General features: G+C 37.8%; 1 protein-coding gene across 1 annotated transcript in view; it reads left to right on the top strand.

Annotated features, from left to right (window-relative positions):
* Nucleotides 1-13,616, top strand: part of PTPRR (protein tyrosine phosphatase receptor type R) — a 126,100-nt gene that overhangs the window by 45,845 nt on the left and 66,639 nt on the right. Inside the window, exon 2 of the mRNA XM_041411249.1 lies at nt 10,841-10,954. Coding sequence (XP_041267183.1) covers nt 10,841-10,954 — 114 coding nt within the window. The remainder of the gene's footprint in view (nt 1-10,840; nt 10,955-13,616) is intronic.

Here is a 13,616-nt window from a genome sequence, read left to right on the forward strand (position 1 = left end):
CTTGTCGCATTCATACAGAGGAGCAGAACCTCTCAACACAAAAGGCACTGGTTGTGGTCACTTGGGGGAATCATGGAGATTGCTAGTATGTTTAAAGAATATTAGAAAGAAGGAATATAGAAAAGAAAAAGAAAAAGAAAAAGAAAAAGAAAAAGAAAAAGAAAAAGAAAAAGGGAAAAGAAAAACCTTCAAATCTGTAACTGCTATTTCTCTCTGAAAGAATTCTGAATTAGTTTGCTTTTGTGTATGTGTGAGAATGAGTGGACTATATGCAAATACTTTTCAATATTCTCTTTTAAGGGTGATCAGTTCTAGAAATGAAAGGGAAAAAATGCATTTTTCTCATTCTAAACATCTGAGTTTGGCTTTGACAGATGTGTTGCCTGTTTAAGAAAAAAAATGAACACAGAATGGTCTTCTGATCTGAATATAAAGAAGAGAGATTAAAAAAAAAAAGATCCATGAATTAAGCCCTGTCTCACTGTCATTTTAGAGATGTAAACATCTAATAGTACAGGGCAGCACAGCTTCTTCATATTTGACCTCATTTCTTCATTTTGACCTCACAAGTGGAGTCCCTTCTAAAGAAAAGTCCTCCAAATTAGCCTGAAAGCCATTTTAGAAAACGTTTTCTCTAATAGTTGAGTCTGAAATCTTGTCCTGTATTAGGACATTTGGTTCACAGTGTATGCATAGTATTAACAAAGCCAGAAACCTACTAGTCAAAAATACAATATTGTTATTAACATTAATAGGAATTGTTGAGGTAAAAGTCTCCTTAAATCTTTGAAGATTTGGTGTTGATGTTTTCCCATCACCTGTTCCTCCTCTCTTTAGTACTAGACAGAAGAAGAAATCCAGTCTGCTCAGCTGATCATGGGAAAGGGAATTTTTACCTAAAAGCTCGTGAAATACATTCAGTATTAGCATCTTCAGAAAGTCAACATTCCTGAGACAATTGCCAAAATCATGAGATTGTCTTTTCATCTGCTTTCTTTTTTCTGAACTTACAGTGATAGTTTTGCTAAAACTTGGGACAAAGTGACGCGTTCAGTCTTATGATTCCATCAGTCACGTGATTCCATGACAGAATAAAACCCAAAGTAATTCAGGTTTTATCTATGAAAAAATTGCAGGCCCCCAAGGGTTTTGCTTCATTTTGCTTAACTTTCTTTGAAGTGCAAAATGGTAAAAGGAACATAAGTCCGGAATTACATGGTTGTCTTGTATTGCCTGTCCTTGGTTCATGTTGGTTTGGAGTGCTAAAGTAGGAAGGGTAAAATCAGCAATACTAGCTTTATTTCAATAATTTGTGATTATGGTGATGATAATGTCTATAAACAGACTTCTTTGGGCTAAAAGGCTGAAAGCTGATAAGGATCCAAAATGTACTGATGAATTGCATCATGCTAAACAGCCCTTGTTATTGGAAATTTGTTTCCTGAACATGGGATTCTGATCTCTCAAGAGTTGAAGGCTAAGGAATCACTTCTTACTTTCAAAGTCTTGGCTGTGCTGGACCATTAATCCAGACTGCCCTGGGACATGAGCCTTATTCCGGAATCTCATAAGAACAGCCATTTATGTCAATATCTCAGTTCCAGTTGAGTCAAATGTATTTCAAGACTCTTTTTTTCCCCTCCAGGTGTATTTCAAATTTTCTTCTTCCTGTGCCCAGGAGCTGCAGAGAACTATGACTATGAGAAAAAAGGGAAAGCATTTGCCTCTTTTTGTAACCTTCTCATTGTGTTTGAGTTCAGGTAGATTTTGTTAATCTGAAACTAGCAATAAAAATTGTCTCTGAAAATAAATGTATGAGAAAGCTATGATGTCAGCAGTACTGAAATCTTTGATGTTCAAAGCAGAGAGAAAGATTATGAACAAGAGTAAGTCAGTGGGAGTCTTTTGGCCACATCAGTTCCAGAAAGATGTGAAAGTAGCTGTTTATGTTTCTATTTTTGTTCTTCAATAGTTTGTAAGCTTATATGTATGTTTATTTCCATGCCTGCTACAAATGAAATTTTAAATCTGAAGATAAAAAGAAAAGGATGGTTTTGGGGTGGGGGTTTGTGTCTGCCATTTTTTTAGAAGGCATTTTGATTGTCTTTTGTATTGAGGACCATTATACAAAGTTGTAATGGGAATTCAAATTTCAGTAACTAAAAATCATTTAGGAAAAAAAATAGCTGAAATTATGGTTTTACAAAAAGAGCAAGAAACAATACTGGCTTTCTGGCATTTAGAACTTTACACTGGTTCTACCTAGAGATTTAATAATTGGACAGAATTAATAGCTGAAATAAGGGTTTTACAAAAAGAGCAAGAAGAAACAATACTGGGTTTCTGGCATTTAGAACTTTACACTGGCTTTATCTAGAAGTTTAATAATTGGCAGAAAAAAACCAAACATATTCTAAAGTGCTGTGCTGAACAGGCTCAAAAGGATCTGTTTGCTCTGAGGATTACAGCTGGCTTTGGGATGATGAAATAGGATGTGACTGGTACAATCATGCTGTGCATAAAAGTTGTACTGAACATAATAGCACCATGAATTTCTTTTGCAATGCAGGGAAAAAATTTTTTGCCAATATTGAATAAGGACAGATAGGACAATTTTATGGAGCTTATTATACATGCCTCTCAAAGAACAAAAAGGTTGAAATAGTGTTCAGCTGAGCTCTTCCAACTCTCTTTGTATTTCTAAATCTCTGCATTGTCTTGTGCTTTTCCATCATCTTGTCCTTTGCAACTGTCTGCCATAAGGGAGGAAGGATGAGAGAGGTGGATGGATGCAGGAAAAAGCCTAGAAAAGTATCAGAGCTTTGAAATTAACTTCAAAGTTAATTTCTGTTATTTTAAGAAAACTGAAATACTTTGTGATTAAGAAATTCCCAGTCCTTGAAGGTACACAGATCCTAATTTAAAAAAAAAGACAGGAAGTAACTTTAGGGGGCAACATTAAAATTGTCTGTGAAAGAAGCAGAAAAGCTGTATTCTACATATCTGACCTCCATCTTACTAAAATATAAAAAATCCTGAGAAGAGTCAAATTCTCTTATTTCCATTTATAGGCATAGAACTGAAGCAGTACAACTGAGGCAGACTTGCTAAGACCAGAGGCATAGCAACATTTCAGCCTCTCATCCATGCTAGTAATCAATTGGCAGTAATTACAAGCACTCCCAGTTTAATGTTTTTAAAAATAGTTGTCAAATTTTTAAAATTAGTCATGAAGAACAAGACAGCTACTGCAGCCTCCTGCTCTTCTCCCTTCCCTTTCCAAAGGGCTCCCACAGTACAGAGACCTGCTGGTCTTGGTGTTATTTAATGCTGAAGCTGCATCAAACTGGTGTCCCATGGACAGTAGATAACTTTTCCTTCTCCTCTCCTACAGCCCCTCAACAATGACAAGCATGCATCCCCTGGGCATTTAGGATATGGGATTCTGCAACACTCTTTCTCAGGACAGGTCCTATTAACTTCACTGGGCTTTGAATGAGGTTATTCCCATACTGAGTTGTAGGGGCTATGGAACAGTAGTTTACCAAAATCTGCAGTGCATTTGGTGTTTGGAACCTGTACATACCTTCTGACTTCCAAATATGTGCTTAATGATTGAGGCATTAATGACACCATAGGCAAGAGGTAAAGGGAACTGAGTACAATGAGCATTGTGAGGACAGTGTAACACATGGTTTCAGACTCACCCCACCAACTACCTCACATTGTGGTACAGGAATGATCCACACAACTCAGAAGCAAGGAGAATGAAATAATAGACCTTTTGAGATTTCATTTGGAATAAAGAAAACTATTCTGTGTCTTCTCATTAGATGGGATCAGTCAATCCACATTATCTTGTGGCACCACACTGGAAGAGCTGGCTCTTATCTTTTCTTAGAGACTGCCAGCCCAGAGGTTAATGCAAAACACAGGACTGGTGGAAATCAAAGTGCACCTCTTGAAGACAGGTATTAACAAACATTATCCTTAGTGGGCTGAATTTCATTCTTGTACACTTCAATCATCAATCAAGGTCATAAAGTCTTCCTGTAGCTGACTGACTCACTGCCCAAGTGCAAGTAAGCTCAGTGGGGGAATCGAGGGAATTGTGGCCAAGAGCCAGACCTCACAGATGGAACATTTCTCACTCTTATGTTGATGCTTCCTACAGAATTGATGAAATCAGTCCCAAATCAGCTGATCTCATTTGAGACATTAGTTCTTCTCCCTGGAAAAAGAAATGCAAATCTGTCACGCAGCTGAGGCAAACCAGTTTAGTCATATCATGCACCCACCTCCAGGAAAGTTTTGCCAGTCTGAGCAGTGGATGCTAGTGGAGTGCCCTGGCATCACCTCAACAGCTGGTATGGTGTCTTCAGCCTCTGTGATACAGCAGTCTCTAGGATCATCTTCAGCTGGTACCTACCTGTGCAAACAGGACTAGAATGAAACTCAGTTTCTAGCCCAGGATGGTGGGCAGCACTCAAACCTTGCAACAGCAGACTGAGAACATTCTTCTCTTGTAGCACTAGGGTTCATCTTAGTTTCTGCAGAGTATGATAACCAGCTGCATGACAAGGCTTGTACTATGTCTTCTGTAGAGTTTCCAGGGACATTTGTGACTTTCAATGTCCATATAAGCATTCAGCCCTATTCTTACCTCATATTCAGTCTTTGGCTTCTGCAACTTAATCACAGTGTGGAAGAGATTGCTTTGATCCATACATTTTCACTTTCTCATATTTTAATTAACATTCACTTGAAAATCATTTTGAGGGGAGACCATACAGCTATCTGGACTAATTGAATTAACCTATATTTCTCATCAGTGTTACTTCTGTCTTTGATTTATTCCACGGAACTCATAATGTGCATAAATATTTAAATGTATATGCTTTCGTGAAAAATTGATCAAGAGCCAAAAATGCTATTTAATACTATATGAGAAATGCATAATTCCAGGAAATAGTGTGCTTACTTTAAACAAAGATTTTTCATAACATATGTGGGTTGGGTTTTTTTCCTTGCAAAAAATATGAGTGAAGTTTTACATTGTCACATCTTGAAAAGCAACATACAAATATACTAAACTTCCCTGGACTAATCAGGACTTGAAGCAAAGTAACCTATTCCTATCACTTTTTTCCTAATACTTATACAGAACCAACTTAGAGCTCTATTTTCTTATCACCCAAATACTATTTGGACAAGCGCTTATATTTTTGCAGTCTACATATGATATTTGGGATTGTTTGGCAGATTTTCATATTCTGCAGTCTTAGTGTCTCCTCAACAGAAGCATGTTCCAGGTCGAGAGTGTTTCTCATTGCTTTTCACTGATTCTTATAAACTCAAGTGTATGCTTGTAATTTTCCTACTGTTCCTGGTGATTTTCACTATACTTTATTCAATAATTGCTCCCCTGACATTGGAAGTATTTAAATGTACCAAGACTGATATTTCTAGTCATATTGAGTTTTAGCACAAATATGTTACATATGAAAGTTTGAGTAGGTCACTGCAGACAACTGCTGATACACAGAAATATGAAGCTACTTTAATTAATCACTAAGAATAATTTATTTTATACTCATGAGAATTTTATTTTAGTTTACAGGCATAATTCAAAGTTTAATGTGGACCTCATAAAAGGGCAGGTCTTTCCTCTTGGAGAAAATCATATGGTAGTGGGAGAGGTGAATGGGAGAGGAGTGAAAGCACCTCAGATGCCAGTATGGCTCAGGGCAAAGTTCCCTTGGAGTGGCACTTGGCAAAATGCATTGCTGTAGTTGCATAATTCTGGCTAGGGATGTACTGCCTCCCATGTGATTCATGGACTACCTGAGACACTAAACTTGTTGTGACACATGACTCATAATTTTCGAAAGCCAAAATCTTCTGTGGGTGTGTGTTAGGCACCTGAGCCAGCCAAAGGGGCTCACCTGATGCCCAGTGCAGCTGCAATCTCAAATATTGAACAGTGACAGGAAGGAAAATTTAATGTATTTAGGGGGAGAAAAAGAAAGAAAATGCAGGTATTTTCACTTTTTTTTAAAATATATTTGTGGTAGTCTTGCACCAAACCTGTACAAATAAATCTGCAGCATTTTCAGCTTCCCTCCCGATAAATACATCTTTGTTTTTTTGTTCAGCTGAGGCTGTCTGATGAGGTTGACAGGATGAAACACTGTGGCACTGATGAACCGTGCAGGCAGCAGATCAGGATGCTCAGATAGAGCAACCCACAGCTTGGCCACAGTGCAATATTTGCTTTAGTGCAGAACACCTTTCCATTTTATAGCATTTTTGTTCAATTTTTAAAACCATATATAAATAACTGGAGTACAGACAGGTATGAAAACTCTTTTCTGAACTCTCTCACTTGTTTGGCTTAACTAAATAAGTGTGTTTATTTTTATTTTTGTTTTAGCACAAAATAGAACTCACTACCCAGTGGCCCTGAATTGTAAAATATGTAAAATTCCTAGCATATGTAATTTGTTGATTTAGTTTTCATCTTTCTTCATAAAAGTGTTTTTAAGATGTATACTTTCACCTTTAATCTACTTTATCTTTGGTTATTTTTGTTCTTTATCATCAGTTTAGCTGGAGGTTTGAGAAAACATCTGTGGTGGTAGGATCAGAAGGAGTCTTGAGGGGAGCAACAGTGCATAGCAATGGAAGCTCAGTATATTGAAGTATATTGAAGCTCATTGCAGAAAGGATAAAATTGATGATAAGGAAAATGTAAGAAGGAGGTGCTTCTCTGAATTTTTCTTAAGAAGCAGAACCTGACCTGGAAAATTAAGGTTCTTGTAATATCCTAAAAATATTATTTCAGACTCTGTGTCACACATTCCATTCATGTTAGAGATTTTTTTTTTGTCCCTTTAACATGAAGATCTTTATTAAAAAGCCCCTGTAGGGTGTCAGTTGTGAATGATCTTTGGTGGACTTCTATGCTGAGTGTCCCTTTCTGGAACTGTCTTCCCAAGTTTTCCACTACAAGCAGAAAACTCCTTCAGTTCAAACTACCTTTTCTACTTGGATCAGAGGAACCTAGAAACCGTCGCCACAGTTGCAATATCCAGGTGGTAATTGCTCAGGAAAATGAGCCGTCCGGGGTGTTCGCCTCTGGGCTCAACAAGTCGCTATTGCCAACAGAGGCAGCTGATTCAAAATTATAACCTCCTTGGGGAGGTGGTTGCAATCCATGATAAACACTGCAGACGAGCAAAGGTAAAGGATTGGTGCTGTCTTACTGGGGTGTTTCAGCCCTTTCTTTTCCAAAGCAAAAGGAGCAGCTAGAGGAGCACAGTAAGACATAACTTGTGTATCTATGTTAACGCTTTGTTTTATTTATTTTGATGGATTATTTTACAGAGGTTAATTTCACTTTTTTTTGCAGGTGGTATTAGTACTCTTGGATTTAATTTTTGTAATTGTAACCCGTAAATGGCTTGTCAGCTTTCCATTGTACGAGTGATTATCTTAATAATGACACATCATATTGTTTGTCTAAGTACAGGTATTATTGCATTTGTACTTCATCCATTAGCAGTTTCCTGACCTAATCTCTTACCTTTGTGGACTATAGTCAAAACGGTATCTAGGCATGCCATCAGAATGACACAATAATATTAAAATATTTAAATATTAATAACATTTTGAAAATTTTTTATAGAACATTTAGGACCTTTTTTTCCTTTCTCTTTTCTATATTCTTTCTTTTCTTTTTCTTTTTCTTTTTTTCTCAGACTAACTTTTCTCAACAAAAAATTGTTATACTTAAGGATTTGCAGAAAGGCAATTTCACACCAGACCCTCAGGTCAGACTTAAATTTCAGTCACCTTCAGGAGGCACATGCCAGAGCCAAGAATATAATGCCCCCAAGTGTTGCCTTCATTCCAGACCAGTCTGGTAACCTTGTTGTTATTGAGGAGACCTGATGCCTATGCTGAATAGACATAAATTAGCTGTCATCTTGGGAAAAAACTGTAATCTTGCCCTGTTCCTGTCATTTACTGTAAGCGCCCAGAGTTGGCCACAGTGTGATGAATTGATACATCTCCAATCTAGTCCACTGCTGCTTTAAGCTTTTATGAATACAATACCAAAAAAGGGATAATAGAGAGCACAGAGCATATCTGTGATGTTCTTCTCGCTCTAAAGTAAGTGCTCTTGGGATTCCATCAAGCATTTATGTACATTACCTTTCACTGATTGAGTTAGAAATTCCTAAAGTGACAGATTCTGGATTGCTTGCTTTTCCTTTTGACAGGAAGAGTCAAATGCATTCCCTTGTGCTGTCTGAAGTAGAAAAAGGTGACCTGTAATTCTCTTACTTAATTTTTTGCTATAATTGCCAAGGAGCTAAGATTCACACTGACAGCAGAAAAGGAGAAACAGATCCTTTCAGTGAACAGCAAAGCAAGGTTCTTGTAATCAGTGTGAGATGCTTCTTCCTTAGATATTTCTTGGGCTTTTTTTGGGATGAAAAGTCAAAAAAAAAAAAAAAAATCTTTATAGCAAATCTTTATAGCTGCAGAAGATACATCCTGAGATAAGGCTTAAGGGCCAATTTCTTAGGAATTTTCTAAAAGGGTCCTGTAATCTCTATGTGCAAGGCCAGGTGATATTTTTAAGCAGGCTGATGCCAGACTGACAGAGAGCTGGGTCTTCAGGCTTCCCCCAGGACCACAAAGGACAATGTAGCTGTTGCAGAGACACTCACACGCTGCAGCCATGGGTCAATATTTGTTAAAGAGCACAGTGAACCAAATTCAGCCCTGCTAGGCGGAATGTGACTCTCCTGAAGATAATGGAGTTTCACCGCATTTTACTGTCCCTAGATATGATGAACCACAATCTCAGCATGCTAAATCTATGAGAATTTATTACCTTTTTATAGGCTTTTTAAGGTCTTCTATTTCCTCTGAAGCTAGATATTTTTTCTGGCTGTTTCATTTCCGTGTCTTTATCAGTGAGGTTTTAACACACTATTTAAGAATATCTCTATTAATGTGTTATGATACCTGGCTCAAGTATGTTTAAATGAATGTATTTTGATTTTATGCCTGCTAATTTTGCTCAGTAACAACAGTTATTATTAACCCCATAACTCAGGGTCACGAGCTTGGACACTTTATGCCATCCTAACATATCTCCAGGGACCCTCATGACAGTCTTTCTATTTCAGGAGCAACTCCCTTTTTTATTTACTCAAGACCTTCAGACCAGGCTGTCTCAGTGTAGTCACAGCTTCAAAGCTCCAAACCAATTCTTGTCAGGTGTTCCATGAGTCAGTCTGAGGTACAGAAGAAAAAGTGCTCACATCTGTTAGACCTCCACATGTCCCCTCTCAAGACATCTCTCTATTTCAGTGATAAAGGTGGAGCAGTTTTGTAACCACTGTGGATGTCAAATCCAAGAAGAAGCTAAGAGAAGATTTTGCATTTTGAAAATGCCAGGGTAGAAAGTGTATTTTAAGTGGAAGAATCTTGTAATACTTCCAACTGAATTAAAGCTCAGTTGTGTGGTAAGAGCCGATCTCATGCCTTAAGACCCAACAATCCCAGCAGTGTAAAATAAATGAGAAAAAGGGAAGAAAAGAAAGAAAACCACTCAGTACTGACAGAAAAATAGAATCGATAGTGAAAAAGGAAAGCAAATATTTTATGTTTTTACATTATAGCTTATAAATACTGATAAAGAACAGCACTCCAAATGTGTGATGTTGCTTTTCTTTGAGATAAATATTTCCTTTATTTCTGAACCATAAGCATATTCCCAGTGTGATATCTTACCCATGGATACTTAATTCTCTTTATGCAGCTCAGGTTAGGAAGGAAGAATACCTGCTTAGTTCTTCAAAGCAGGAAGCTGGCTCATGGCTCTAAATAGGAAATTTAAAATAAAAATCTTTCTTATCTTGAGTCAACTGGCTCGGGCAGAATTTAGTAAGTCAGAAGTTGCCAGAAGCATTGTAATCCTGTGGCCATCTGACATAGTCATCTTTCCTCTCTTCTCCACTACATTGTCTGCAAAAGGGATGTAAAAACAAAGACGCAGACCCTAAAGTACCACAGGAAAGTACTGTCTATCAGTTATCATGTGAAGACACAATATCTGGGTCTTCTTGGACACAGAATATTTGAGCTTAAATTATTTCTTGGGTAAAATTCCAGTGACTTCACAAAAAGGATTGGAACTTGAGGAAGCTTCTAAATTTCACTATAATTCTAACACAGGGAAAGAAAATGCTTCAGTGCTATAGTTTGTCTCATCCTGTGACTTGGATGAGGAAGCTTTAGGAAATTCAAACATGGGGAATGTATCCAGAATGTTTCATTTCTGATCTCAGAAACTGCTAATCAAAATTAAAGTTGTATGACTTCTCTATGTGTGACTCATTCTTCACCTTCAGGCAGATATGCTAAGACAATATTCCAAAGGAATCTTCATTGTGGAAACTCAACCTCTCATTCTTTAAGGATGCATTGATGTTTAATGCTTAACTTTCGTTTCTAAGGTAGTAATTGTGTTATCTTTAACACTGTGACTTTTCCAAGGAATTAAGCCAAAAACATCTGGAACCCATTCTGAGTGTACTTGGGCAAAGGTGGTACTTTTCTAAAGAATAGTATTTAAGGTACTGAAATGTACCTGTGGACCTATTATATATTGTGATGCACATAGATTACACAGATTATTGTCCCAGGAAAAAAAACCCAACAACAATTTTTAGTGAAATAAGTGAAAAGCCCCAGAGATCAGTCATCTTGAGAATTAAATGTCTTGGACAAGGAGTTCATTTGAACTGATTTTGTTTTTCAGACACTGCAAATGGATGTAAACAAGCTGAATATCACATTGCTTCGGATATTTCGCCAAGGAGTGGCAGCAGCACTGGGACTGTTACCTCAGCAAGTTCATATCAACAGACTCATTGTAAGTACCAAAAGACTGTGTGTATTAAAGTGCACTTGTTTATTTTAATTCTCTTATATTAATTTTCCTGTCACTATGGAAGCGTGCAATTAAATGGGACAGAAAAATACTTATTATGCCATTTCTTCAACTGCACTACAGAAAAATAGATCCCCATTACAAAATTATTTAAATTTCCCTTTGAAAATACACAATTCTCAGCTAAGCCAGATAAATCTCTTTGTCCTATTCATAAGCAGATTGCTTATCCCTTAATTTTCATTCCAGTGCAGTTCTTTTTCATGTTCACACTTTATCCGTGTTTTGTTTCTCAAAGGTTGAACATTGCTCAAAAAATACACGTGATTCATCCTTTCAAAGGAGTCTTCACAATTTATCCTCAGACTTTCCATTAGTAAATTAAGTGCCATCTACAATATTAATATTCATGTTTTGTTATTCTGCTATAATAATCTGTCCTCAGAAATGATCTTGTAGACTACGGTAGACTACGGTATCCTACTGGAAAAAGATGGTGATAAATTTGCTTCTAGCAAAAAAGACTTTTTTAATCAACTGTCATTGTATGTTTTTTTGTGTATGCATACTTAATACCACTTTTTGACTTTTTATGATAATTTTACCAACACCATGTGTGTATTGCTAGCCTTCAATTCACTTTGCAGAGGGAAGAAGAGGTTTTTTTATTCCACATGCAGGTCGAATATTAGGGAAAAAAACTGACAGGTTCAGTACAAAAGTATTTTCTGCCTTGAATGCTTGATAGGATTGTATACATCAAAAAGGATTATAAAACTCCTTCAAGAAATGTCTCTGTGAAAAAAGATCTCACAAAAAATACAGCGAGAAAGATCAATAAGAATGCACTGCAGCCTGTTCCATATTCTTCTGGAATCTCACTCACTCGTGACAAGTGATGATAAATTTCATTTGTCCCCTGCATTGACCAGAATGAAAGGTCTAAACACATATTCATAGAAAGCACAATTAAATTAGAAATGTTTTGGAGTCTGAGATGTGTATTTCAATACACTGAATCACCTAGTAGCTTTCTTACTATGCTCCTTAGAAATTATGTAAATAAACAGAAGAAATATGCTGTTTATTTTCCTACTGACTCCCCTGCTTTTTGCTTTCTCCTCTCATTTATGATTTAAGGGAAGAGATAATGTCATTTTGCACCTGCATATAGCCCAGAATACAGTAAGCACTATTTAATTAGTCTTTTCAACACCTGTAGAAGTTCTTCTATGAGTCAATATTTCAGCTTTATAAAAAAGCAAGCAAACTTCTCCCCTGTTTACTCTAAAATCACACAGAGTCAAAATTACAAGGAAGATAAATACATTTCAGGAGACATTATTCCCACTTTTCATCTTTCTAAAATGAGACAGTTCCTCTCACACAGAGTGCTGGCAAGCAAGCAGAGAACATTAAAATTCATCTTGCCTTGTTTCAGTGTGTTGTTTCTAAACTACTCATCTAGGCCCCCTGTAAAAGCAGTAGAGAGGATGGTAACTGCAGGACAAGAGGCATTGAGATCCATCCCAATTATATTAGGATGGATTAAGAGATGCCAGTCCCTCTCTGCTGACTGAAGTGAGGTGAGGTGACTCAGTCCCAAGTGAGCGGCTCTCAGAAGTGTTGAGGAATCTGGAAGCCAGGATTTGGGTGGGCACAGAGGGAGCAGACAGCCTGCTAACCTCTTACATATTACACAGATGCCAGGAAATATTAACTTGCTATTTCCGGTGTCTCCTTAACCTTTCCAGTACATCCTCCTCCCATAAAGGTCCTTTAATGGGATAGAGAAACTCATAAACAGAGGAGGCACAAAACACTGGGAATGCTGCGTACCCACCAGGCCTTGCCTGGTGCCTGTGACCTGCACGCAGCAGCAGTCCCCTTCCCATGTCAGAGGCTGAGTACAAACTCAGCCTAAAATCAATTTCTTCAGCTCCCATGGGTAGCCAGTGTCCTTACCTTTCTTACTGAGCAGATGGACCAGCAGCACATGGACCAACAGCATGGAGGATAGATTTCGGGCAAGCATGTGTGAGAGTCCCTGTCTGTGCAACTCTGTTTTGAACGCAAGGAGTATTTTATGCAAAGAGTATTTATTGCAAAGGTATTTTAAGAATAGCAAAATATGTCTTTTTCTTCACTTCAGTACAGATAACAATGCACATTCTAGGTGATGGGAAGGAGGCAGGGGAAAGGAGGATTATCCCTGTTTGGACTGATCTCTCCCATCCCATAATGATGTAGAGCAAATAACCAGATTGGTGAGGTTCTTGCCAGCCCAGGCAGCAATACAGGGAACAGCTCCATGCCTACCTCATATGTGTGGAATCCCCCAGATCTGGAATCTGCTCCACAGTGTCAGCTACTGGCCATAGTCCTGGGGAGACGGTTCCCACATCCTGTTTGGACATCAGAGCTGTCTCACGTGCTGTTCAAGTCTATCACAACAGAGAAACTCTCTTTCCTTTTGCTACCTTGAAACAGAGCGGGTACCACTTACATTTCTAATGCAGAGCCTCTTAGGCTGCCAGGACTGCATCAAAGACACCAGGCCAAGAATTAATAGATAAGGGAGTGGACATTCTCAGGTCAGCCATTAAGTGCTAACAAAACTTCCCTGGTCCTTTCATTTTGGTGG

This window comes from Onychostruthus taczanowskii, unplaced genomic scaffold (assembly GCF_017590055.1).
Source record: "Onychostruthus taczanowskii isolate IOZ18803 unplaced genomic scaffold, ASM1759005v1 scaffold35, whole genome shotgun sequence".
In the NCBI taxonomy this organism is placed as follows: domain Eukaryota; kingdom Metazoa; phylum Chordata; class Aves; order Passeriformes; family Passeridae; genus Onychostruthus; species Onychostruthus taczanowskii.